Source organism: Danio rerio, chromosome 20 (genome assembly GCF_049306965.1).
Source record: "Danio rerio strain Tuebingen ecotype United States chromosome 20, GRCz12tu, whole genome shotgun sequence".
NCBI lineage: Eukaryota > Metazoa > Chordata > Actinopteri > Cypriniformes > Danionidae > Danio > Danio rerio.
Genome location: NC_133195.1, coordinates 23,514,239 through 23,539,200, shown reverse-complemented (window position 1 = coordinate 23,539,200; position 24,962 = coordinate 23,514,239). Strand labels below are relative to the sequence as shown.

Sequence of the window (24,962 nt, the reverse complement as noted above, 5' to 3'; positions counted from 1 at the left end):
TCCACACATGGGTTATATATATATACAACCCGTTGAAGGCTGTAGGGCGGAAATCAAACACTTCCACTATTACTGATGTGTTCTTATGGGCTTTGTAGCTAGGCAACACATTTAAACGGCTCTTAGCGTGATCTCATTTTAAAAAAGAGGGGGGAAAAAAATAAATCTGGCCTAGCCTCAGCCATTTCAGAGAGAGAGAGAGCACTTTTGCTCCGCTGGGCCCATATGCCAGTCTGTCAATAATGCATGTCGATGAAATCTGACAGGAGGGGGAAGTAATATTTCTGTTGAGCCAATATCACACAGCAGCTGGCTTTGTGTAAATAAATCTAAGAGGTGTAATGGGTGGAGGCGCTCCACCAGGTTTGGGTGCCACTTCGCAGCTGTAATCCCCACTCTCCAGCTGGGCTATCAGTGTTTTGGATGGTAGGGGTAGACGGAAAGCAGATTGAGGGGCTGGACTAAAACACCAAATGCATATATTCATAAATAATTCAAAATTAATTAGCTACGTATAGATTTGTCAGGATTCCAAAATGTGTTTAAGTGGTAACAAAGGCATTAAAAATGAAAAAGTTTAATTGAAATTTAAATTTGCCAGCATTTTGAATACAGTGCAAGTCCTGTTGTCAAAATTTTTCCAGCAAAGAACCAAACAAGTTCGATTGTTTGTTTCAGCAGCTTAGTAACGTGCAATATAAAGCAACACTAAAACAGAAGTCATGGTGGTACTATACATTTACATAACCAACAAACATCTAAGCTTTTTCAGTATTAATGTCTAAATGCTGTAATGATGTTGGCTTGAGAAAGCCAACATACTGCTACACTACTCTGTCCTCGAAATAAAACGTATCTCCTTCTAGGCCGTTCATGCTACAAGACTCAAATTTGGTCAAAATCTGTGTTCTGCATTCAAGGTTTATGCCATATCTCCTCATGCCAATCGGACTTATTGTGTTTGAATAACAAAAAAGTTAAATAATACATTTTAATATTCCAGGCATATAAAAAATTATACAAGCCCCAAATTTAGCCAAAAGCTGTGTTCTGTATTAGATTTTGTTGCTCTATATTTTCAGGTTTATCAACTAATTAATTTTTAAGCATTATTGTTCTCAAAATATGGCAAGCTATTTCTGACTTAAACTCCATATTTTTTACTTATAAGGCAAGTAATTTTTACATAAACTCTATTTTTTACTGATATGGCAAGTCAATTTTGCATTTATTTTTTTTGCATTTTCGCACAAATCACACTTATTAAGCTTTATATTTTCAATAAAATATGCCAAGCCATTTTTACATAATGTCCAGGTCAAGTGTTTGACTGCCATAGAGACATCAGGGTTGATTTATATCACTGATGGCAATAAGCTTTGATGTATCATCACTAAGCTGACAATTGTCCCTAAAGCAACAAAACAGGCTAACCTAGCAACCATTCAAAACCAGCAATATCTCTACATCAGAACATCGTAGAGACCTGGGTATTGGCTCGTTTGATTTATGCTAGCAAATGGGACTTCCTGTGTACTATCCATGGTAACAATGATAACCCAAGTGCTAATATCGATTAGCTACATGCTATTAATGATTATCTAAGTATAATAACATATGCTAGAAATGCCTACTAAGTATTAGCATTTGATCAAACATGTACATGAGTGTTGCCACTTAGCAACTGCTTAGAAACCACCTAGCAATGCCATAAACATTTTAGCAACCGCTGTACTTCCTGCCAACTGCCATTCCCAGTCCCAGCGCAGTCACGTTAGCTTTCTCAAGCTAACATCAAAGTTCGTCAACAAACTTTAGATTCTAGTTTTTAATATTGTACATTTTGTTTTCTGTTTCTCTGGGCTTTATGATGACTTTTTCAAGACCTTTTTAGGGCCAAGTAAAGAATATGTAACACATAATTTAAAGTTAACACAATATAGAAGGGCTGGGCGATATTGGAAAAATCGAACATTGCAATATTTTATTTTTCTGCAACATATAGCGATATGAATGAAATTTCACCAGATGACTTGAATTGCTCTAAGTGAAAATATATATTTTTTATTTAGATTGATTGGGATAATTATGTAGGATAACAAGTCATGCATAAAATATAATAAACAAATTACAAGCTAACATATACAGCACGTGAAATAAACTACTTTTCTGAGGAGTTGGTATTAAGTACTCACTGCTAAGATACACAATAACCCTAAAATGTTTTTTATTTTTACTTTATTATTAATACAAAGTTACAAATGATACAATTTATTGTGTGTTGCTTTAAACTCTCTTGAATTGCTCACACAGTCACGTGCCTTAAAAACACAATTACAAACTATGTCAATTATAAACTTTCACACTATGGTTAAACTCTGCAGTGACTCCACAAATCTAATGTGTTCTGAAAAAAATATTGTGCAGTCCTACAATATAGTATCTTAGAAAACAATGTTTAGGACCAGATTTACTAAACGTGGCAAATTAGTGTGACAACACCACAATCCATCCTATCATGCTTAGGACTTCTAGATTAAAGGTGACAATGCTGTAAATAATGTTCATTTTCTTGCACATGATCGCTTAAATTTATAAAACCTCAATGTATCTTCAGGAGGCACATGCATTAATTTAGTGGGCCCCTTAATGTGCCCGTGGCTGTTCATTTGCATTTTATGACTCACCAAGGACCAAGATGTCAGATAAAAAGTTTTTATAAAGTTCTACTGAAGAAAAAAGTAATCTACATCTCGGATGGCCTGAGGCTGAGTAAATGATGAGCTATCCCAACATTAAACTAAATGAATATGATAAGTGAATAATAGCTTATGTGGATAAGTAAATAAGTGAATGAGTAGTAAATTTCCTTCAATTATCTATTAACTGAACCCTGTTTTCATACAACAATATTCATACAACAACATTCATACAATTCATACATACAACAATTGCAAAATCTGCACAAGGACCATTCATTTTGTAATGACTGAATTTCATTGAAAATTTGGCCAAACAATATGTTTAACCAGACCTTAAGATTTATTAAAATATCTCAAACTAACATAAATATTAACTTGTTGTATTAAAATGAAAGTAAATAGCTGGATTAGTCCATATTTACCCAATATTGGGTTGAAACAACTGTGTAGAGTGAGTGTAGAATTGCATATTGAGCTCAAAATTCACTCTTGTTTTTCAATATGTCTGTTTAAAAATAACTGTAGCCATAATGTGTACATTAGATTAGAAGGTCTTACTGTCATCTGGCAAGTTCTTTATTTGAAAATATGTAAATAAATCCAAACACAAAAGAAAGAAGCTTAACATTCAGTGAACCAAAGCAAATCAGTCTTTAATTTGTGAACTAAGAGTTATTTGGTTACTAAACGTTTCATTTCAAGAACCAATTACTTCCTTATCTTTAAACAGCTCTGTTTATATGCATTCATGCTCACAATCAAAATCCTACATGGGGATGTATTAGAAAGGGAAAAGTGAGGTGGAAAGGTAAAGGGTAGAAAGCATATAAATAAATCCAAATGATCAGGCGATGTGATACAAACCAGTGCCTAACCTACTGTACAGCCAATCTCCAATGACCCACAAACAGCCAAACCCATTACTACCCCTTTAGGAGTGAACATAAACGGTTGCACAGCCTGAAAAATATCAGTAATAACCATCAAATTCCACTGAACTCCTATAAAACGGTAGGGAAGCTTACACAGAGTCTGTCCGCACTGACAAAGTGGGATAACAGCAGCAACACACACCAAAAAAGCTTCCCAAACAAATCCTTACAGCGCATTCTCTTCCTGAAGGACAAAGCCATTATGTTTTCAGCTCTTTCTCTCAGATCGAACATGATGAAGGAGATACAGAGGGAAGACATGCAATCTGACCCTGGAGGAGGCAACAATTAGGGCCCAGTGGTTTCCACACCTCATGGTGACAAGGCATCTTATCACACTTCCTGCAGGCCAGTGAGGAAGGGCCCCAGGGGTCTGACTTGGGGACAAGGCTTCCACAGAAAGAGAGATCCACGGAGAAGAAGAAAGCTGTGATTATCTTCCTTATATCTCACCCTCGAGCAGTCTAGCACAACAGAGGGGAGATGGGATTTATCCCTGATTTCACTGTCATGAGTTTTATTTTAAACACTGTTTTATTTCAGAGGGATATAAAAGCTTGTGAGAAAAGTGTTTCAGATAGGTAAGAAATTCTAGAATATTTACAAAAAATCTGCACTGTAAAGAAATGCTGGCTTAGATGCCATCAATTTGTTGTCAAACTTATTTTTCCATTATTTTCTTTTCGGCTTAGTCCCTTTATTAAGTTCGGCAACTTATCCAGCATATGTTTTACACAACACATGCCCTTTTAGCTGCAACCCATTACTGGGAAACATTCATACGCACTTATTCACACACATACACTATGCACAATTTAGCTAACCCAATTCACCTATAGTGCATGTCTTCGGGCTTGTGAGGGAAATCAGAGCACCCGGAGAAAACCCACGCCAACACGGGGAGAACATGCAAACTTCACACAGAAATGGCAACTGACCCAGCCAAGGCTCGAACCAGCAATCTTCTTGCTGTTAGGCGACCATGTTACCCACTGAGCCACCGTGACGTTTGTCAAACTTATTAGTTTGTATAAATTTAAGTGAATTGAACATAAAACAATTAAGGTGTTCCAAAAAAAGCTCAAGAATTGTGTTGTTTCAGCTCATTTTACATAAGTAGTTTGAACAAACAGCAAACATAATTTTTGAGTGTACAGGTCTGGAAAAAAATTAGGAGACAACTTGTTTAGATTTAGATGTCTAGATTATACTTCAAAAGCAATATATGATGTCAAAAAAGGTTTTTGAGAGAAATGAATGTATCTTTTCAGCAAGGACACATAAAATTACTGAAAAGTTACACTAAATACTTTTACACTACACTGTTTTGAACTTGCTACTCATCAAAAAAATCCTGACCAAATAACAAATTAAAAAATCCACCATATTTGTAACCAGCGTTACTATTTTCAAAACTAGTGAAAATCCACCAAATCAACATATTACATTCATTATATGATTGCCGACAACCAAAGCTTTGACAGGTTATGTACAGCATATATTTTAGTGACCAAAAGTATATAGCCACTACAAAATGAGTTATTAAAGGGGTGGTCCAAAGTGTATTATATTTAAGGTTTGTTTGTGTTTATGGGGTGCAAAGCAATGTGTGCTCATGCTTCATTTGTAGAAAATCACATTATTTTTTCATATATCTTACTTTGATTATATACAGCTACCCAGCTAACATGAAAACGACTGTCATATTTCCTAGTTCCTCTAAAGACCCGCCTTCAACAGGCTCTGATTGGTCAGCTAACATAATGCGCTGTGATTCGCAGATCAGCTCCACATCACCAGGAAGCATCTCTGTTATAACATTACAGTGCCTCTGGCCACACTCCTTCGCTGTGCAGGGTAAATGTATACAACCTGAAGGGTTTATGACATCAGTAACCCGAATGTATTTTTTTGTAGTCCCCAAACTTTGTTTGCTGTAGGCTTTGCTAAGCTAACTCTGTAAAAGCCAATGTCTCCCTTTACATTGAACTTTGAGTGTCTTACATTCAGAGATGTTGTTTATCTTCACACAGCTACATTACACATCAACTAAAGTTTATAATATGATATCATAGTGGACCACCCCTTTGTATGTAAAAAAACTGATTTTGTAATTAGTTTTTTTTTTTCAATAAATGATTTGTTTATATATAAATATATATATAAATTCACTTTGACCTGCTTTTAAACTCTGTATTGAATTTTTTTTGTCGACCAGATGTTGAGAAGAAGCCATGGTTGTTAAGACAGAACATTTATTCTAGCATGACTTTCACAGGACTAAAGTCCCTGGAGCTGCAAAATTATTTTATGAAGAATGAATCAGTAAGTGCTAAATTGAGGGACACTTTTAACATATCTCCAGCATGTTCAGCATTGACTAATCTTAATGCATTTGATTGGCCATTGTTTCCACAAGCTCAACAAAAACTTCTCAATGCTGAATTAACTAAAAAGATTCTGATGTAACATGCTCAGACTGGGCTCAACTTTATATGGTAAAATCAACACCATTGTTAATGTCCCACAGTGAGTACAACTGCTGAGAACTGAGGAAGCTTCTAGAGCTAAAACTCGGATATGCTACTTAGAATAACGTTCCAACATGAAATAGGAAAGCTGGATATTTGAATAATTGGTTGAGATTCATTGAGAAATGAGGTAATGTAGAATATATATACAGTGCTCAGCATAACTGAGTACACCCTATTTTGAAAATGAATATTTTTATCCTTTTCTCAGTGAATGTAGGTAATGTATTTTGGTGCATTTAAACAAAACAGATTTATTAAACAGATATATTTATTCAAATAATATTTTAGTCACCAAACGTATTTAGAAATTGAAACATAATACAATCAAATTCAATAAAATATTATCTTTTTAAATCTGTATTTAATATGTAAATTATATAACATATAAATTGTGGTGTACTAGTTTTTGGACCGTTATCGTAAGTTATTTTGTCAGATAAGCTTCAGATTTAGTTTTAGTACTGACTAATCTACTGTATATGCGCAAATATAATATTGCTTAGCTTCCTAATAAATACATGAATTTAAAAGATAAATTTGTGTGAGCGGTGTACTTAGATATGCTGAGCAATGTATAAGAAAATTTATTCTAGAAGAAAAAAAAAACTTTAAAATATCTGGAATAATAACTGGGACACAAATATGCTCAATATTTCACTGGATCTTCCTTATTTTTAATTTTCAGGCGTTCTCCTGAGGGTTCTAATTAGGAATGCTTCACAAATTGAAACTAAGACACTTAAAACTCGCTCCAAACTAAACTATGCCATATTCTTAAAGGATCCGTACTAAAAAGAAAGTATATTTACATAAAATATATACCTTTTCCTTAGCCAAACATTGCTTTTGGCCACTATTTAATATATAGAGTTCACCAGAAAATTGCACACACACACACACAAACAAGTGGGCAACAAATCAAAACAATTCTCCAAACAGTCTTAAACAATCATATTATTCACAGTCACCAAGCATGCCGTTGTCGAAGCCACTTCTTGATCATTGCCTACCACCAAACAAAACAGTGTGGGGGAGTGAGAACGCCCTGAACCGATCACACACGAAGAATTTGACATGCCGCGAAGCCTCCATGGAGCAAGTACCAATTTTCTTCTCATCAAAGGGACCGCTGCTTAGTAACAGCTTTCGCCCAAAACCCGTAGTGCTTTGTGTACGACAAAAGCCATCAAAACCTCGCAGTGGCAAGGAAAGTACACAGGTGGGTCTATCACCTGCAATCACAATAACATGTGTGCGTGCATATTTGCTTCGTGCCACCAGGAGAGACAAGTTTCCATTAATGACTAGGAATCAGTGAGGGAAGATGAGTGGGAGAAGACTCCTGCTGACACAGCTTGAGAAGTGAGTCAACCTCCCTCTGTGACTCTAGCGCAGATGGAAAAGAAGGGTAAGTGAGCTTTCAAGATGGCCTCTCGGCATCACCTGCAAACTCTGGCCTTGTAACATCTGTTGAGGTGCGTGACGGGTGGAGAGGAGAGGCAGTGGGATGCCTATAGAGCACAACAGGCAAGTTTTGGAAGTAAAATGTCAATCATTTCCGCCATATTTTAACAGTAACGTAAAAGCTTTTTAAAGCGTGAAATTGGAGATTATTAAGTGATATTATATAGTCTACTTTTCAACAGCTCAATATTTTTGAAAGCAAAAATAAGGCAATTTTGAAGAGACTAGCATTAGAAATAATTGCACCCAGCCAAGGCAGAGTCTGCAAAGACGAGACATGCTATTGCTAAAGGGTCGAATGCAATGCTTTCAGATTATCTAATGTGTCATGTCACCTTGATTCATATCAGTGCAATTCAAAAAGAAATGGACACAAGCTAAATGCAAAAATAAATCAGAGCCTGTAATTGCCTGTACAAAGGTAAAACTTTAACTATTTCATCATTTTTCATCAGTTGCCTCCAGTGTGTAAAAGCAACACCAATGGTAATTCTGTTTTTGGTCATTATTGGGACAAAAAAATTCTTTCAAGCATGTTGTATTTTCCATAACAAATTACACTACTACTACTGATTTGCTGACACCTATACATCACACTGGCCACTTTATTAGGTACACCTCACTAGTACTAGGTTGGACCTTTTGCCATCAGAACTGCCTTAATCCTTCACGGCATAGATTCAACAAGGTACTGGAAATTATCCTCAGCGATTTGGTACAATTTGACATGATAGCATCACGCAGTTGCAGCAGTTTTTTTTTGGCTACACATCAATGATGTAAATTCCCCGTTCCATCAATTTCCAAGGGAGCTCTTTTCGATTGAGATATGGTGACTGTTGAGGTCATTTGAGTTTAATGAACTCATTATTATGTTTAAGAAAACAGTCTGAGATGATTCATGTTTTTTATAACATGTTGTGTGTGTTGGGTGTGTTATCCTGCTGGAAGTAGTCATCAGAAGATAGGTACACTGTGGTCATAAAGTGATTAACATGGTCAAGGTAGCAAGGTAGGCTGTGGTGTTGAAACGATGCTTAATTGGTACTAATGGGCCCAAAATGTGCCAAGAAAATATCCCTCACAACATTACATCACCACCAGCACCCTAAACCGTTGATATAAGGTAGGATGGATCTATGCTTTCATGTTATTGATGCCAAATTCTGACCCTACCATCCGAATGTTGCAGCAGAAATCGACTCATCAGACCATTCTATTTTTCCATTTTGGTGAGCCTGTGCGAATTGTAGCCTCAGTTTCCTGTTCTTTGCAGACAGGAGTGGCACCCAGTGTGGTCTTCTGCTGCTCTAACCCATCCGCCTCAAGGTTGAACATGTTGTGCATTCAGAGATGCTCTTCTGCATACCTCGGTTGTAACGAGTGGTTATTCGAGTTACTGTTGCCTTTGTACCATCTTGGCCTTTCTCCTCTGACCTCTGGTCTCAACAAGGCATTTGAGCCAACAGAATTGCCGCTCACTGGATATATTCACTTTTTTGGACTATTCTCTGTAAACCATGGAGATGGTTGTGCATGACAATCCCAGTAGATCAGCAGTTTCTAAAATAATCAAATCAGCCCGTCTGGCACCAACAACCATGCCGTGTTCAAAGACACTTAAATCCCCTTTCTACTCCATTCTGATGCTCGGTTTGAACTGCATCAGATCGTCTTAACCATGTCTACATGCCTAAATGCATTGAGTTGCTACCATGTGATTGGCTGATTAGAATTTTTTGTTAACAAGCAGTTGGAGAGTTGTACCTAATAAAGTGGCCGGGGAGTGTAAATAGGATGTGCAGTATAGATATTAACAAATCTAAATGCTTCATAAAATACATTTAATCAAATGTTGAATGATATAAAAATGTGGTCATCAAAATGGCAAGACAACTATGAGCAGACATTTCATATATTTCATTCATTTGAGGTGTCGTGTTTATCAACAATCGAATGTGTATTTCCTTCCCTTATTATCGTGATTACATTACACCCACTCTAAAATCCAGAGTTATTTCAAGTGACCTCACTAGATTAAATGAAACAATCCAGCTGCTTTGTCCTGACCAAACATAATTCCCATCAGCAGGATGTGGCTCCCTTACTCCCACTACCAGACATCCTCCGGACTAACCGATCTCAACTCACTGATAAATGGCATCCTTAAACAATAGAGCCCTCCATGCTGAGAGACCCAGCCAAAAACCTTTTCACCTAGCTTCGAGGTCAAGAACCGGGCACAAGATGATCCTCAGAAGTCCTTCTTATCTTACTTATGCCTAGCATGAGTACGACTACAATAGATTTACTTTTGAGAATGACTCTGCTGAACAGCCAGACGGTTCCACGCTGTTCGCGGGTCAACGTGACCATGGTTGAAACAAACAAAATGACTCATTTGGTTGCTCTTGTTGCTAGGAGGTGGTGAAGGGTTTTTTTGGCGACAAGGAGCTCCATTGAGACGGGCCGAATGACACTCCACAGTCGGTTGCCTTGGTTTCCTGCCCTCAGAATGGGTTATAACAGTATGGACATTAAGGGCCCGCTGTAATAATAAGCGAAAAGCCATGCTGCTGGAAGTGGACTAACAGTAGGGTGGAAACAATGACATTTTAGTGTGGGAAACTGAGCGAGGTCAAACAAAAAAGGAGGATCTGCGAAACACATCAGGGCACCAAGTCTCATTGGCTTTTTTCCGGATGCGCCTGGCAAAAATAAATGAGAGGTGCTATGAACTTTACTCAGTACAGGCCTGGTAGAGGAACGACTTTAACTCGTACCGTCTGACCTTAAGCTAACATTTACAAATCAATCTCCTCTCACGTTGTCATGGAGCTAAAAAAAAAAACAGACTGGATCTGGTGGAGAGCGGAAATACATATAATTTTTTTCAATCTCAGGTCCCTGGGGTCGATGCAGCTCTTCAAATCGTTAGTCTTATTTCAAAGCGGTAGCTGTTACTGTAAAGTGAGGATCAGAAACAGGATCAGGCAGCAGGTTGAAGCTGGGAGGTGAAGCGTTCTGTTGGGTTGTCACTTTTTCTGAGATACGACGCGAAGAGAGGCACAGACAGGTCATCCTCACGTGCAGAGATCAGATTTACACTTCAAAAAGCAAATCCCGGCAGATTTAAGAATGGTAAGCTTTTACTAAAAGACAAGGGTAGAAAAGGAAGGGGGTTTGAAGAGGTTGAAAAAAAGGAGGAAGGAATTAAAGAAAAGAACTGGATGGCAATTATCTTCTTATCTTTCAGCAGGAGTGTTTCTCTGAACTGTTAGTTTGGAGGTCGTGTAGAAGTTCAGTCTAGCAGCTGGTGTTTAAAGGAGGAGGGAAGCTACCCAATCTACCTGGTTAACAGAGTGACTGGAGGGGGACTGAGAGCTACTGAAAGCAGCGAAGAAGAGTAACAATGATCTGTTAGTCTGTTCAGGCCCATAAATACATATATACAAAAATATCCCAAAATAAATGTGTTTTGATCAGCTGGAGGGTGGATTTAGTGATAGAAAGCACTGCATGCATTGTAAATCCTGAAAACATTTTAGACATTTATTTCTGCACACCTTTCTCTTCCAGAACCAGCTCTTTTAAACCATGTATCTGTTAAATCTCAGACAGTCGCTATTTGCAAGTTGTGGCAACCAAACTGAAAATCTTTGCCCTCCCATGACAGCTCATTATGAATGCTCCCATGTTTCAACAAGAGTGGGAACAAGCTCTCTCAACTGGAGCGGGAACTTAATTCCAGTTTAAGATCCAATTTGTTCCACAGTGTCATCAGACTATGATGATTTAATATTTTTTACACTGGCCTCTGGTGCATCAGCCAATTTTTGGGGCAAAAAAAAACCAGTTCAAGCTAAATAACTTACATCATGTCCTGCTATAGTTAGTCATGTTTGTTCATATTCATGACCAAATGGTGGCATTCTATCAGCAAAGAAATTTAGAAAGAAGAAAAAGGAAAGCTTTAGTACTAATAAATGCATTCCAGACAACTTTAAAGGTGCTGTACTGTACGTAAGTTTTTGACTATTCTAAAGCATAAAAATACCATTATATGTTTGCAAATATTTAATAAACTTGCCAAGTGAACATTTTTGTTTATCTAAAAAAAAACAATGCTAAAATCAGTTATTCAGCTTTTAAAATGTGTTTTCTATGCCGGAACACTGTCTTTGTTTTGGTTCATTTAACCTGCCCACTGCCAGTTCAGCCAATTATATTTCAGCACCCTGAGTTGCCTTCATGGAAAATATTTAATTACTTTATTCATTCAGAAAGGCTCTCAAAGCATGCGTCAGTGACTGAAACGGGACCTCAGATGGACAGTAGCAGACTCCGAAATGACACGCAGATTCAGAGATCCATATGAGGTGATTAATTAGGTATTACATTAGGTGAGCAGGTTACATTCATGTCCTAACAACATGCTATGAAATGAGATTTGCAGTGATAAGCAATTTGACTGTTTGCACCAGACAAAATGAGAACGAAATTTATATTTAACCATTAAGAAGCACAGAATATGCGCTCACTTTAACATTATTAAATGTACATGCTGAATCACTGATACGTAATGGTTTTGAGTCACAGTTCTTAAGTTCAATTTCAAATGGTTTATTTTATTTTCAAGATCTGAGGTGAACTATCTGCTGCTCCTTTCAGTATATGTAAATAATTGTTATGTAAAATAGCGTTCAAACTCACATTATTAGCATTTAACACTGAATAAAGCACATGAGGTGTACCTGAGGTGATCATATTTCTGTTGTTCAGCTGCAAGAAATAGAAGCTGTTTTTATTATATCAATTCAAGATGTTACTTAAAACAAAAACTCCTTTTAATATAGAAAATATTCCTTCTATCGCCTGCTGTTGCTTTTATTTAGGACACGATTTAAATCAGCCTTTTTGGTCCTCAATCAGGCAACCTGTGATTGTGTTGGTTTTTGATCCCGAGTTCAACCACAGGGTGTCAAACATACATACTGCACCTTTAAAAAAATGTCAAATACAATGCAATAAAAAAGAACCAAATTCAAATAATAAAAAAAATGATGGAATAACACATATGGTGCTATTAAAAAGTTTGTTTTTAAAATGCAGATTTCCCCCTAAAATAAAAATAAGAATGCCGTTCTTTTGAAATTTGAATTAAATCATTGCAAATCATCTTAAAAAGTATTGTTTCCACATTAAAAATATTACAAAATTTAAACCTTTGAAAACTAATGTAACAAAAACAATCTTTAAAAATGATATTGCAATTCCACCAGACAAAAGCATGTGATAACACGATCCAGCTATTTTTGTATAACTTCAAATGTATAATTTCAAAGGTACTAAATGTAATGTGAGAGAAGTATGGTTTGTTTCAAACACATTCGTGCGTATAAGATTGAAAAGGAAGGGGTCAGTAAATTGGCTTTTCGAAGCTTCAGGATATGAAGTCTCCGACAGTGTTCATATGTCTGATTCATCATCATCTCACCATTCAGTATGAAATTAGTAATTATCATTAACGAAATGGACTGGAGGAAAGACATCACACAATGAGAAATTATCTTTCAACGCCAAAGTGTAGAAGTCATGATCTTGGGCTCCGTCTGTCGTATATTCATTACTTCTCTCACAGGGATGTTTGGAGCCCTGGAGGACTATTAATTGGAGAAGGGGCAGGCTCCCAGCATGCACTACAGGGTGCCAGGTGATGGCAGACAGACAGTCCTGGCACTGAATTGATGACAAGCTTTCTCCTGGTGGAAATGACTGTGAAGGTCAGCCAAAGGAGCAAAGCAAAGACGAAATGTTGGAGGCCGACAAGAAGAAAAATGTAGTCCTTCAAGGGCAAAGGAACAGCCTTTTTGATCCTGTCTTTTGTTTGGGGAACAAAGGAGTCTCCTTACCACTTGGAGCGGCTCCCTTTTACTACATAAAAACAGACTTAGTGGGAGTGAAAAAGGAGAAAAAGTTGCAAAGCGCACTGCAAGCCAACATTAACCAAGTAAGAAAAAGCAAAAACTAAACACTCTTTCACTCTTCATTAAATTCTCACCTCTTGCCCATGAGGCTAGCAGGTTTGGCAAGTCCGAGATTGCTCTTGTTTGGCTGCTTCTTGCGGCGGGTCAACCTCTTGCGTCCGGAGCCACTGGTGGGCACATCCTCGGCTTGTTGGGTGCTGCTGCTCGCGCTGCCCTTGCTGTTGAGGTCCCGCAATACATCATAATTGATCTTACTGGAGATCTTTTTCTGCTCCAGCATCTTCTCTATAGCCTCTCCCGCAGTGCTGGCCAGGATTGGTTCGCGCTTCTTGGATGGCTTCTTTGGCTGGACAAATTGGGATAAAAGATGTTTGCAGTGAAAAACAAACATTGGAGTCAGTGCTTCCATGGATTTTAAAGCCAACAGTCCTTTGGCTTCCTAAAAATGCACTGCAAAAGTGAACAGTGAACAGTGAAACTCATACTTTAATTATATTAAGCTGTATACCATCCATTTTTTTACTTAAACAACCAACAGATAAAGTAACCCAGCTGATTTCTAGCTCCCAGCATGCTTTGTAAAAGACTGTAAGGAAAATAAATGTTGAAATTTGTTATAGAAAGCCATAAATTCAGACATACTCACACTATGTGATACGAACTGTGCCTAGGTGCGTTTCGTTTGACACGTGTGAGCACTCCAAATCGGGCCCTGGCCCAGTTGAAAAAGGTGTGCCAGAGCGCAAATCAGTTAGGCTTTAGCTCTTTTAAGGGACCGCTTCATTTGGATTCATTTATCATTCTTGCTTTTCAATAAACACAAACTGTCACAGTTTATTAAAGATGCAAATCCTTCGCTGCACGTCAGCTGCAAATCTCTTAATACGTGCAGCACGAAGACTTTCATGAACATTAAAAATCGTCAAAAGTTGTGGATCACGCTTCGACACAGCTCAAGGCAACCTACTGTGAGCCTAATGTGAGCACTGCCTTAGTCTATAACGTTAATGCGATCAATTAGTAGGGTTACAATTATATATTTTGGGCTAAAGAAACTTTAAGGGCTCATTCACACTGAATGCATTTTTGCTTCTAATAACGCAAGATGCTACATTCAGGAATAGGTTTAAAAAAGAGCAGTGTAGCCAAGGACCCTGGGATGCAATAGTATGAAAGTGATGTAATAACAACAATAATGGACCCATTAGAAATAGGAAAAAACATGATATGATAAGCACTTAAACATACATCATATAACTTAGGATATCTGGACATCATGCTGTGGGGATGTTTTTCAGCAGAAGGAACTGGAAGACTTGTCATGATAGAGGGAAATATAAATGCAGCAATGTACAGAGACATCCTGAATGACAACCTGCTTCAGAGTGTTCTTGACCTCATGCTGGGGTGACGGTTCATCTTCCAGCAAGACAATGACCCAAAGCACACTGCTAAAATATCAATGGAGTGGCTTTACAACAGCTCAATGAGTGTCCTTGAGTGGCCCAGCCAGAGACCAGACCTAAATCCTATTGAACATCTCTGGAGAGATTTGAAAATGGTTGTACACCATCACTTTCCATCCAACCTGATAGAGCTTGAGAGGTACTGCAAAGAGCAAAAATTCCCAAAGACAGGTGTGCCAAGCTTGTGGCATCATATTCAAACAGACTTGAGGCTGTAATTGCTGCAAAAGGTGCATCAACAAAGTATTGAATACTTATGTACCTCTGATTTTTCAGCTTTTACATTTTTAATAAATTTGCAACAATTTCAAAAATATATTTTCACATTGTCATTATGGGGTATTGTGTGTAGAATTTAGAGGAAATAAATCAATTTGATCCATTTAGGAATTAGGCTGTAACATAAAAAACGTGGACAAAATGAAGTGCTATGAATACTTGCTGGATACACTGTAAAAGTGACTTAATAGGAGTAAAGAATGCTTTTAATACATTAGTAAATAAGACTTAAATTGCACAAATACAATTAGGTTAATATTACTTCAATGAATTAAGGCAACAGGTTTGCTCAATTTAATTTTACCTAACAATGTGATAGTGATGGCCAAAAACCATTAAATGAGCATTTCCATTCGTTTCAAAGGGGCATCTGAGTGCATTTCTCCCATTAGGCCTTTGATATAACGATATCAGGCAAACAGCTGTCAACACCAAGGTGACAGAATCCCATTTGTAGCCAGAAAAAGCAATCAAGCCCATCTGATCTGGTCACTGCTGACCATGTTCCTAGACTATCATTGTGGAACAAGTCTCTTCACAGTTAGAAAGTGAACTACTGTACCTGAAATTGCTATCAGGCTCAAGGCAGCTCATTAGAGGTGCAGAGCAGGGCCAGCTAATCCAACCCCGACAGGGAATCATGGTGCAGATGTCAGAGCAGACAGGTTAAAGAGAGGCGACACTGAGAGCATGGGGTGAAACTAGAGGAGCAACTGAAGTTAAAATGGAAAGTATGCGGTCTCCAAGGATTGGCAGCTGCTGAGTGTCTGAAGATTCCGACGTGGAAGTAAAGCTCCTGCCGAAATGGTAAGAAAAAGCCAGACACACACACACTCACCTTCTCCTTATAGGTCCCCTGTTCCTTCTCTTTAGCAATTCTCTCCTCTTTTTCTGTAAAAAAATAAAGCAAAATGGGAGCACAGTGGATATATTAAATCGAGAGCTCTTAAAGCAACAAAAATAATGGCTTTTAAAACTCAACAGCCTTTAAAACGTTGAGCAGATTAACTTCTGGAGGCCAATCGCTTAGCTATGACAGGTATTTTTCATGTGTATGTATTTTGAAAATCAAGATTCATCTCAGGAAGTTCAGTCATGGGATGGAATTATGTTCACTGTGCCAGTATTTAAAAAAAATGAAATCCCTCTATTCACTGAATTTTTATCTTTATGCCTGTGACGTCAGCCCAGATTGAGTGCATGAGCTTGTGTGAATAAATGGATTAAGCTATTCTTCTACTGTTCGCTTACCTTTCTGTTCCCTCAAATACTCCTCGTTCTGTTTCATCCACAGCTCTGTCTTCGCCTCGACCTCGATCTCATTCAAAATGTACTGTAGAGAAGATAACAGGCCTTTGCTGAGAAGTAATGCTAAGAGGTGATCTTTATGAAACTGGAATGCAGTTTTTTCTAACCTTACATGACATGATCAGAAATCTGGAGCTCCAATATCAGAGAACAACAAACTAATGTATAATACAGCAAAACAAATGTACTATATACATGAGTAATTATGTCTTAAGAGATTTAATTAAAGAAATAGCTCCAAAAGTGAAAGTTTTCTCATCATTTACTCTTGCTCAGGTTGTTCTAATCTTTTATTCAACTTCTGTTAAACACAAAACAATATCTTCTGATAAATGTTGGAAAAAGCCGACACTGACATCTTAAGTACAAATCAAAAATACATCTCAGTGAACATTCTTCAGTACATGGTCCTGTGTGTTCAACAGAAGAAAGAATGTCAAGATGAAGGATGGCGTGACGGCAGATTTTAATAGTACTAACATAGTTATCATTCTTGATGTGAACAGACATCTAACAATATTTAGTCAGATTTATGTATTATTACCCTAAATAATTTTGCTTCCCGAGTAAAATACTGAGACAAGAATATTAACCAGGGGTCCCAAATTCAAGTTGGCAGGGACCATATCAGTGACTGACAGATCATATGGACTGTTTTAACATTCAGGCACAAGAAGAGCAGACACCTGATGTAATTGATGCACTCAGACATTCCTCCCCAGAGTATTTGCAGTCAAAGCTCCTTCTTTTTGTTTCTTGTGCATATGAAGGGGTGGTTTCAATTGCTATGAAAATACTACAGTTTAATAATAGGCATAATAATCGTAATTATTATTTTGTCCCATTCAATTGTTGTTAACCAAAAGCTTAACAGATAGCGTAAGGCAGCAAAAAGCAGTTTTGGTAACTTTAGTGACTTTACTAGTAATTCTTCTTTCTTTTTTTGTAAAACTAACACAAAGAAGGGGAAAAGTATGTACATATTCACAATTACTTCATCTTGTTCAACCCAGCCAGCAGTAAAACTTTAAGAATGTCTTTTTTAATATAAATCTTAATATGCATATGAGGACAATCTATTAAATGAGACACTTTTAATAGAATATTTGCCAACTGATTATATTTACACCACCAGCATAATTTGTAAGCCATAATGAAGTCTTTGTACAACAAAATACAGGTGGTGTAAAACTGATTAGAATCAAATGACCCTTGAATATTTTTAAAAGATAGAGATTTAGTAAAAATAGAGCACTAACGAACACATATTTTTATGTTTAAATCAGCACCAGAAATAGTCTGCATGTATGTTACTCTCGACTGCACGCTGAAAGAAACCCGAATATATATTACAATACTTCATATAAATGGTGGGCGGTCAAAAACCACAAGTGGCTATATGCGACTGCACAACAATAGCTATGTTTCCTCACACCTATTTTATGTGCATTTTGGATATGCGCATAAAAAAACAGTTAATGGAAATACCAAGATGCGCATAAATAATATGCGCATCTTGGTATAATAATATTATATAAATAATATAATAAAAACATATGCGCATAACTGAGTAGAACTTTTTATTCGATAAGAAAGGATGCACATAAACTACGATGGAGACACTCTTACCAAACAAATTCCAGTTTGAGCATTAAAAAAGGTCATGTGATTTTGTTATAAGAGATCATGTGATGATGAAAATGTGTGTGAATGGATAAACTAGCAGGCTGAGCACAATGTAAAACATCTAAAAGTAGTTTTGATCATTCTAAAACACCTTAACCATTTCAGTATTAGTGGTATTATATTATTAATGACTTTATATTATTATATTATATTATTAATGAATCTGTGCTTCGCGTCTGACGCCTTTAAGGAGGTGTTAGGATTGCCTTCTGAGGCGCAAGACATTTATTAAATAAAGAAAAGATACACACAATTTTTTCCAACCGCAGTAAATTTCATTTTTACTGTTGATTTTTGCCACCAGATAATCAGGAAGTGATGATTTTGTTCTCTTTGAGTCATTGGATGGAAACGCTGCTTTATTCGCACGTCTTTTATGCCATATTGTAGTTTTGTGCATCAAGTTAATTCACAGTTTTAGATGGAAACATAGCTGATGATACTGATTCAAATCTTATTAAATTTTGATGTCAGTTGCGGCCGGCAGTTTTAGACCCCTGCCCAAAACTGAAAATTGTGTCATTATTTATTTACCCTTCAATTGTCACAAACCTGTTGGAGTTTCTTTTTTTCAGTTGAACACAAAAGAAAAAATGATAGAAACATTGGGTCTCATTCACTAATATTTGCATACATTTTTCGTATTTATACACACGTTTGAGCTTCTCACAACACGTCTATATGCACATTTTATGCATAAATTTGTGTGTATGCATGGTTAGTGAAAGACACCCATTGACTTCCATAGTAATTGTTTTTCCTACTGTGGAAGTTAATGGTTACCAATATCTAACTTTCTTCAAAAGATCTTCTTTCATTCAATCGTTCATTTATTTTCCTTCGGCTTAGTCCCTTTATTCATCAGGAATCGCCACAGCGAAATGAACCCCCAGCTTATCCAGCATTTGTTTTACACAGCGGATGCCCTTCTAGCTGCAACCTAGTACTGGGAAACACCCATAAACACTGATACACTCACACTACAGCCAATTTTGTTAATTCAATTCACTTATAGCGCATGTCTTTGGACTGTGGGGGAAACCAGAGCACCCGGAGGAAACCCACACGAAAACAGTGAGAAACATGCAAACTCCACACAGAAACAGATACTGCTCGCTGCAGAGCCACTTGAGCTCCAGCGAGGGGGAGCTTGAGTTACAACTCCTCCTCCTATAAGCTGTTTTAATGCGTACACCCACCCCAACCCCGAGTGACATCACTTGTAGAAGAAGTGCAAGGAAGGAGGACAAACACTATCCAGTAATTACTTTCTTGCAAGCAGGTTTAATTGTGAAATTGATACATGCTGAACGTTTTGTGGCCTACATACAGAAACATATTATCATTTGTTTTGGAGTTGCCCATATGTAGTTAATTTTGGGTTGGATTTCTGCTCTTTTATTAGAATCCATCTTTTGCCCGGTTTTCAACTTTGTTTTAAAAATGTTTTATTTGGTTTTCTTACATTTAACAGATCATTACACAAAGAGTACTTTTTAATCCATTTATTACTTCTGTTGGCAAAATTCAGTATACACAAAAGCAAGTTTAGTGATTGCTAGCCACTATTTATTATTTTGAATTTTTGAAATTCAGAATTTAAGCTGTATTTACATGTTTGTATTTAATATTTTTTGTCTTTTTGTCGTCTTTTTCCTTGTTTGTTGTCATCCCCTGGGTTTTTCTAATTGTTGCTAATTTTAAATTATTCAATAAAAAAAAAGGAGCTGGAGCTCCCCATTGCTGGAGCTCAGCTCTGCCCAAGTGGCTCTGCAGTGAGCACCACTTGCACAGAAATGCCAACTGATCCAGCTGAGACTCGAACCAGCGACCTTCTTACTGTGAGGCAACAGTGCTAACCACTGACCCACCATGTTGCCCTATCCTCTTCTGTGTTTAACAAAATAATTATTCTTAAAGGTTTAGAACCAGTTGAGGGTGAATAAATAATGAGTAAGCTTTCATCGGTGGGTGAACTATCCCTTTAAGAAAAAAGCATTTGTAGATTAAAATGATGTGAAAATTCTTAAGCTCATTAAAAACAGACTACATACCTTTTCAATTTCATCTTCATCAATCCCATCCAAATCTAGCTCCCCACTGTCTGATTTTTCTTCCACTACAAAAGGAAAAACACAAACAAATTAATAAACTAAGAAAAATGTGATTAAAAATGATTAAGTGATTTCAAGACAGCAATGACCTGGCACATGACACAAGGTTTACCGCCAGGATATTTTGTTTCCTATTTAGGAATGAAACCGAAGATAAGCGTCCTGCTTGACTGGAGTCGGCAGCTGCCAGAGATGGTACACTACACAGGAAGTACTTTGGTGGCGTTCTCTCAATAATGCACACGCTGCCAGCTCTTTGTTGTTTAATTGCCATTAATAGGCTTAGCAGTGATATGAAAGGATTTTGTGCGTTCCTTAAATACTTTCCCAAATTGTCTTGAAATCCACGATGTCACACTTATTAATCCCTAAATTAAAACCTCATATGGAGGCAAATACCAATGTTACGGTATGCAAATGCAAAGCTTTAATCAAACCTCAGATTTACATAAATGTGTGTTATAAACACCACCTGAATACAATTAGCATGTGTCTGTGAGAATATATAAATATACATGAAATCAGGGCGAGACGAGAGTGTTGTAAATAGACATGATGAAAGAAACCCATCACAATATAAAACAGCATTTCTTCCTGTAAATGGGAATTCAGTGGGTGAATTGAAATCACATGCGAACACTGGAATGCAGTAATCAAGTGTTTACTCATAACGGATCATGTATAAACTATCTAGATAACGCAAAAGAAACTATTTGGATCTGATTTCCATTAGCACGATCTAGCTAGGCTTTTAAACTTATATTTAAAGACCTCAAAACATGCAAACAATGACACCCAGACAAAACATTTCTCTCTTTAAAGCTGATTTTCATGCAACAAAAATGCTTTCTCCAAATATGAAGAGCTGCAAAATGTTGGCCTGGGATAAGTGTGATTAGATTTGTGGAGCCTCGGTGGATCAGGACCAGATGTTCATTAATTGAACATAGAGAGATCTGAATATCATCTCTGCTGTGGCCATCCGACTCTCATTCACACGCTTTGGCTTTTTCAAAGTGAGACCGGCCTGGGAGAGCACATTTAAATATCTGAAGTACACATAACATTACACAATCATTCATTCTTTCATTTTCTTTTCGGCTTAGTCCCTTTTTTAATCAGGGGTCACCACAGCTGAATGAACCTCCAACTTATCCAGCATATGCAGGGAATGCCCTTCCAGCTGCATCTCAGCACTAGGAAACACCCATACACTCTCATTCGCACACATACACTATGGCCAATTTAGCTTATTCGATTCACCTATAGCGCATGTCTTTGGACTGTGGGGGAAACCGGAGCACCCAGAAGAAACCCACGCCAACACGGGGAAAACATGCAAACTCCACACAGAAAAGCCAACAGCACAGCCGGGGCTTAAACCAGCGAGATGTAAAATCCAGAGCTATGATAAAATAAAAAGTAGTGCGGAATTTTCACTCTGAAACGAATGTTACATTTCACAAACAATTACAAAGAAAAGGCAGGTAACACTATTAAAATAAAAGAGGAAATTTTGATATAGGAGAAAAAAAACTGAAATAGTGATTACTTGTAAAACCTAATATATAATCATTTTAAAAAAGAGAAAAAAAGTTACCTATTTATATGAGGCTGTACTTGTTACGTGTTCCATGCACTTCCTATAGTAATTATAATGGATGATGAACAATTACATGCAACTAACACTAAACCAATCCTGCATTCAAACATAGTAAGTACATGTAGTTAATTAACATTCCTCAGTAGTTAAATAAAAAAAATAGTTACACTGCAAAATGACAACTTAAATAAAGTGTAACTAAAAAGAAAAAAGAAAAAAATACTGTATAAAGAAGACATTTAACACAATAAACAAATTTGATTATATTCCTGTTTACCTTTTAAAGGCCGGAGAAGACTATAAGTAAACATATACAGCTGCCTTTATATTTTATAGGGTTAACTTTTTGCACTTTGATATTTGCATGTCCTGGGCATTAAATTCCTACTTTAGCTGCTCATATTTAAAGCTGGTTTCCTAAAAAACACACTTCGTTCAATGTTAAATCTACATTTAGTCTTTTTAAGGGTATGGTAGCATAACCTCACAGTTGAATGTACTTCCTTTCAATGTATACTCCATTTGATAGCAAGTGCTTCCTTGTCCAGTGGTTGTGATTTGTCATTACAAACCTTGTCTGCCCTATACTGCATCAAGTCAAATGCAACCAATATCTTTAAAGAATGATCATTTGGCATTTTCAGAAACCAGGTGGTCTATAAACGTAATAAAAAGCTGTTTCCCTAACAATTTTTCTCTCTCTCTCTCCCTCTCTCTCTCTCTCTCTCTCTCTCTCTCTCTCTCTATCTCTCTCTCTATGCAAAAACCTCTAAACCCATCAGACCTCTTTTCTTGTAAATGAGCATTTTCTGTCAGGCTCCTCTGATAAGGTTGAGACGTTTCATTTCATAGGTAATAATAAGGTTATTAGCTAGTAAATAAAATAAAGATTTGTCACTTTAGACAATTCTTTGTTTTTTAACAAGATAAATTCACTTTTGCATAAAAACCAGCTAAATCCACGTCTGCATTTTATACAAAACCCTCAAATTCCACCTATTGGAACAAGACGATACCATTATAAATTATTTTACTAAATGAATAATTAATGCCATTAATTATTATTTTACCAAACATAAAATATTTTTTTTCTTCTGGAGAAAGTCTTAGGGCTCTATTTTGACGGTCCATGCCTAGAGCGAAAAACGCAGGGGCGCAAACGCTTTCAGGGTGTGTCAGAACGCGTTTTTGCTAATTTAAGGACGGGAAAACCTGCTTTGCACCATGGAGCATGGTCTAAAAGCGTTGAGTTTATTTTCTTAATGAGTTATAGAGGTGTTTTCGAGAATAAACCAATTAGAGTCTCATCTCCCATTCCCTTTAAGAGCCAGCTGCGTCGCGCCAAGAGCACATTCGCTATTTACAGGGCGCAAAGTAAGTCTAAGTGGAAAAAATGAGCATTTCACTAGCAAACAGTTAACAGTTTTTTAACAGAAAACTGTTAAACAGAGCATCTACTGAGTGAGAATGAGAGATAATGGAACTACTTTCACATTCGCTCTTGGATAGGGAAACCTTTATGCACAGACATCAATTAGTCTATAAATAAATAATTTTGTTTGTTAAGCGCAAATATTCGTTTCAAAACTATTTCTAAATTCAGTTATAATTTCCAGCAAACGAATAAATAAACAATAATAACAAAATGTGCTCAAAAACCTGAGTTATATCCAAAAACACATGCTGTGCCCCATATGGTCTAAAACCTGACAGGTGGGCAAATCTAAGCTTGTTTTTATTAAAACAAATATAAATATAGATATAATAAACAATACTGCTAATAATAATAACATTATACAAAAGCAAATTGTTATGAATGAACTGAAAAAGCCTCCCGAGATGAAGAAGACATAAAAGCAGTGATTTTTCATATTAATGTAGGCTAGAAAATAATATGTTTTGTAATATTTTAATCCTTTATATTTATATCCTATATCTATTTTTATTATATCCTATATATATATATATCCTTAATATTTAAATTTTTTCATATGTAAAGATATTTGCCTATTGCTCTCTTGTGCGTATTAAGCAGTGCATAAGCGAGGCATAACTCCGCTTATGCGCCGGAGTTTAGACCGGGTTAGTTTTGGTCTAATGAAAAATCTATTATAGTTTCTCAAAATAGCAACGTGCCTGCGGTCCGCCTCAGAACGCCTGCCTTTTTAGACCAGAACGCCTATGGGCGCACAAATGAGCGCTAATGCATTTGCTATGTAAACAGCGTAGCGCAACGCCTCAAAACGACTCTTGCGCCATGCAAGCTTAAACTATCAAAAGACTATTGCGCCGTGCCTTGCGCCACATTGCGCCGGGTGTATGATAGGGCCCTTAATGTTTTATTTTGGCTAGAATAAAAGCTGTTTTTTTATATTATTAGCCCCCTTAAGCAATATGTATTTTTTCCAATTGTCTATAAAATAAGCCATCATTATATAATGACTTGCCTAATCAACCCTTTAAAATGCACTTTAAGCAGAATACTAGTAGTATCTTGAAAAATGTTTAGTAAAATGTTTTGTACTGTCGCATGGCAAAAACAAAAGGAATCATTTATTAGAAGTTAGTTATTAAAACTATTATGTTTAGAAACGTATTGAAACCTTGAAACAGAAATTGGAGGAAAATATACACAGGGAGCTAATAATTCAACTACAGTATATAATATAATTCTGACTTTAACTGTATGTCATATGGTTTATAGGAGATGTCAGTTTCTCAGATGCATTGTTTCTTCTTACTGCCTTTTCCATGCCATCTATTATATTCTCCATACCTCCTGTTGCCTGCTCCACTAACACCTGGTTTTGATGGTAGAGGTGAATTTTAAATGTTTAGCAGGAATGTAATTGCATTCAGGTATCTCTCCTATAAGAGGGAGATAGGA

At 36.8% G+C, this 24,962-nt stretch overlaps 1 protein-coding gene across 11 annotated transcripts in view; it reads right to left on the bottom strand.

The window, feature by feature from the left end:
• The window catches only part of brf1b (BRF1 general transcription factor IIIB subunit b), a 198,941-nt gene that overhangs the window by 23,935 nt on the left and 150,044 nt on the right, over positions 1–24,962 (bottom strand). For 7 of the 11 annotated variants that reach the window (XR_012395401.1, XR_012395399.1, XR_012395402.1 and 4 more), the window contains 4 exon segments: positions 20,413–20,477; positions 16,616–16,697; positions 16,203–16,255; positions 13,694–13,965 (listed from right to left, as the gene is read on the bottom strand). Coding sequence is in view for 3 of the 11 variants with exons in the window: in XM_068215387.2 (XP_068071488.1) it covers positions 13,694–13,965; positions 16,203–16,255; positions 16,616–16,697; positions 20,413–20,477 (472 nt within the window). In the remaining 8 variants the exon portion in view is untranslated. 11 annotated transcript variants of the gene reach the window in all.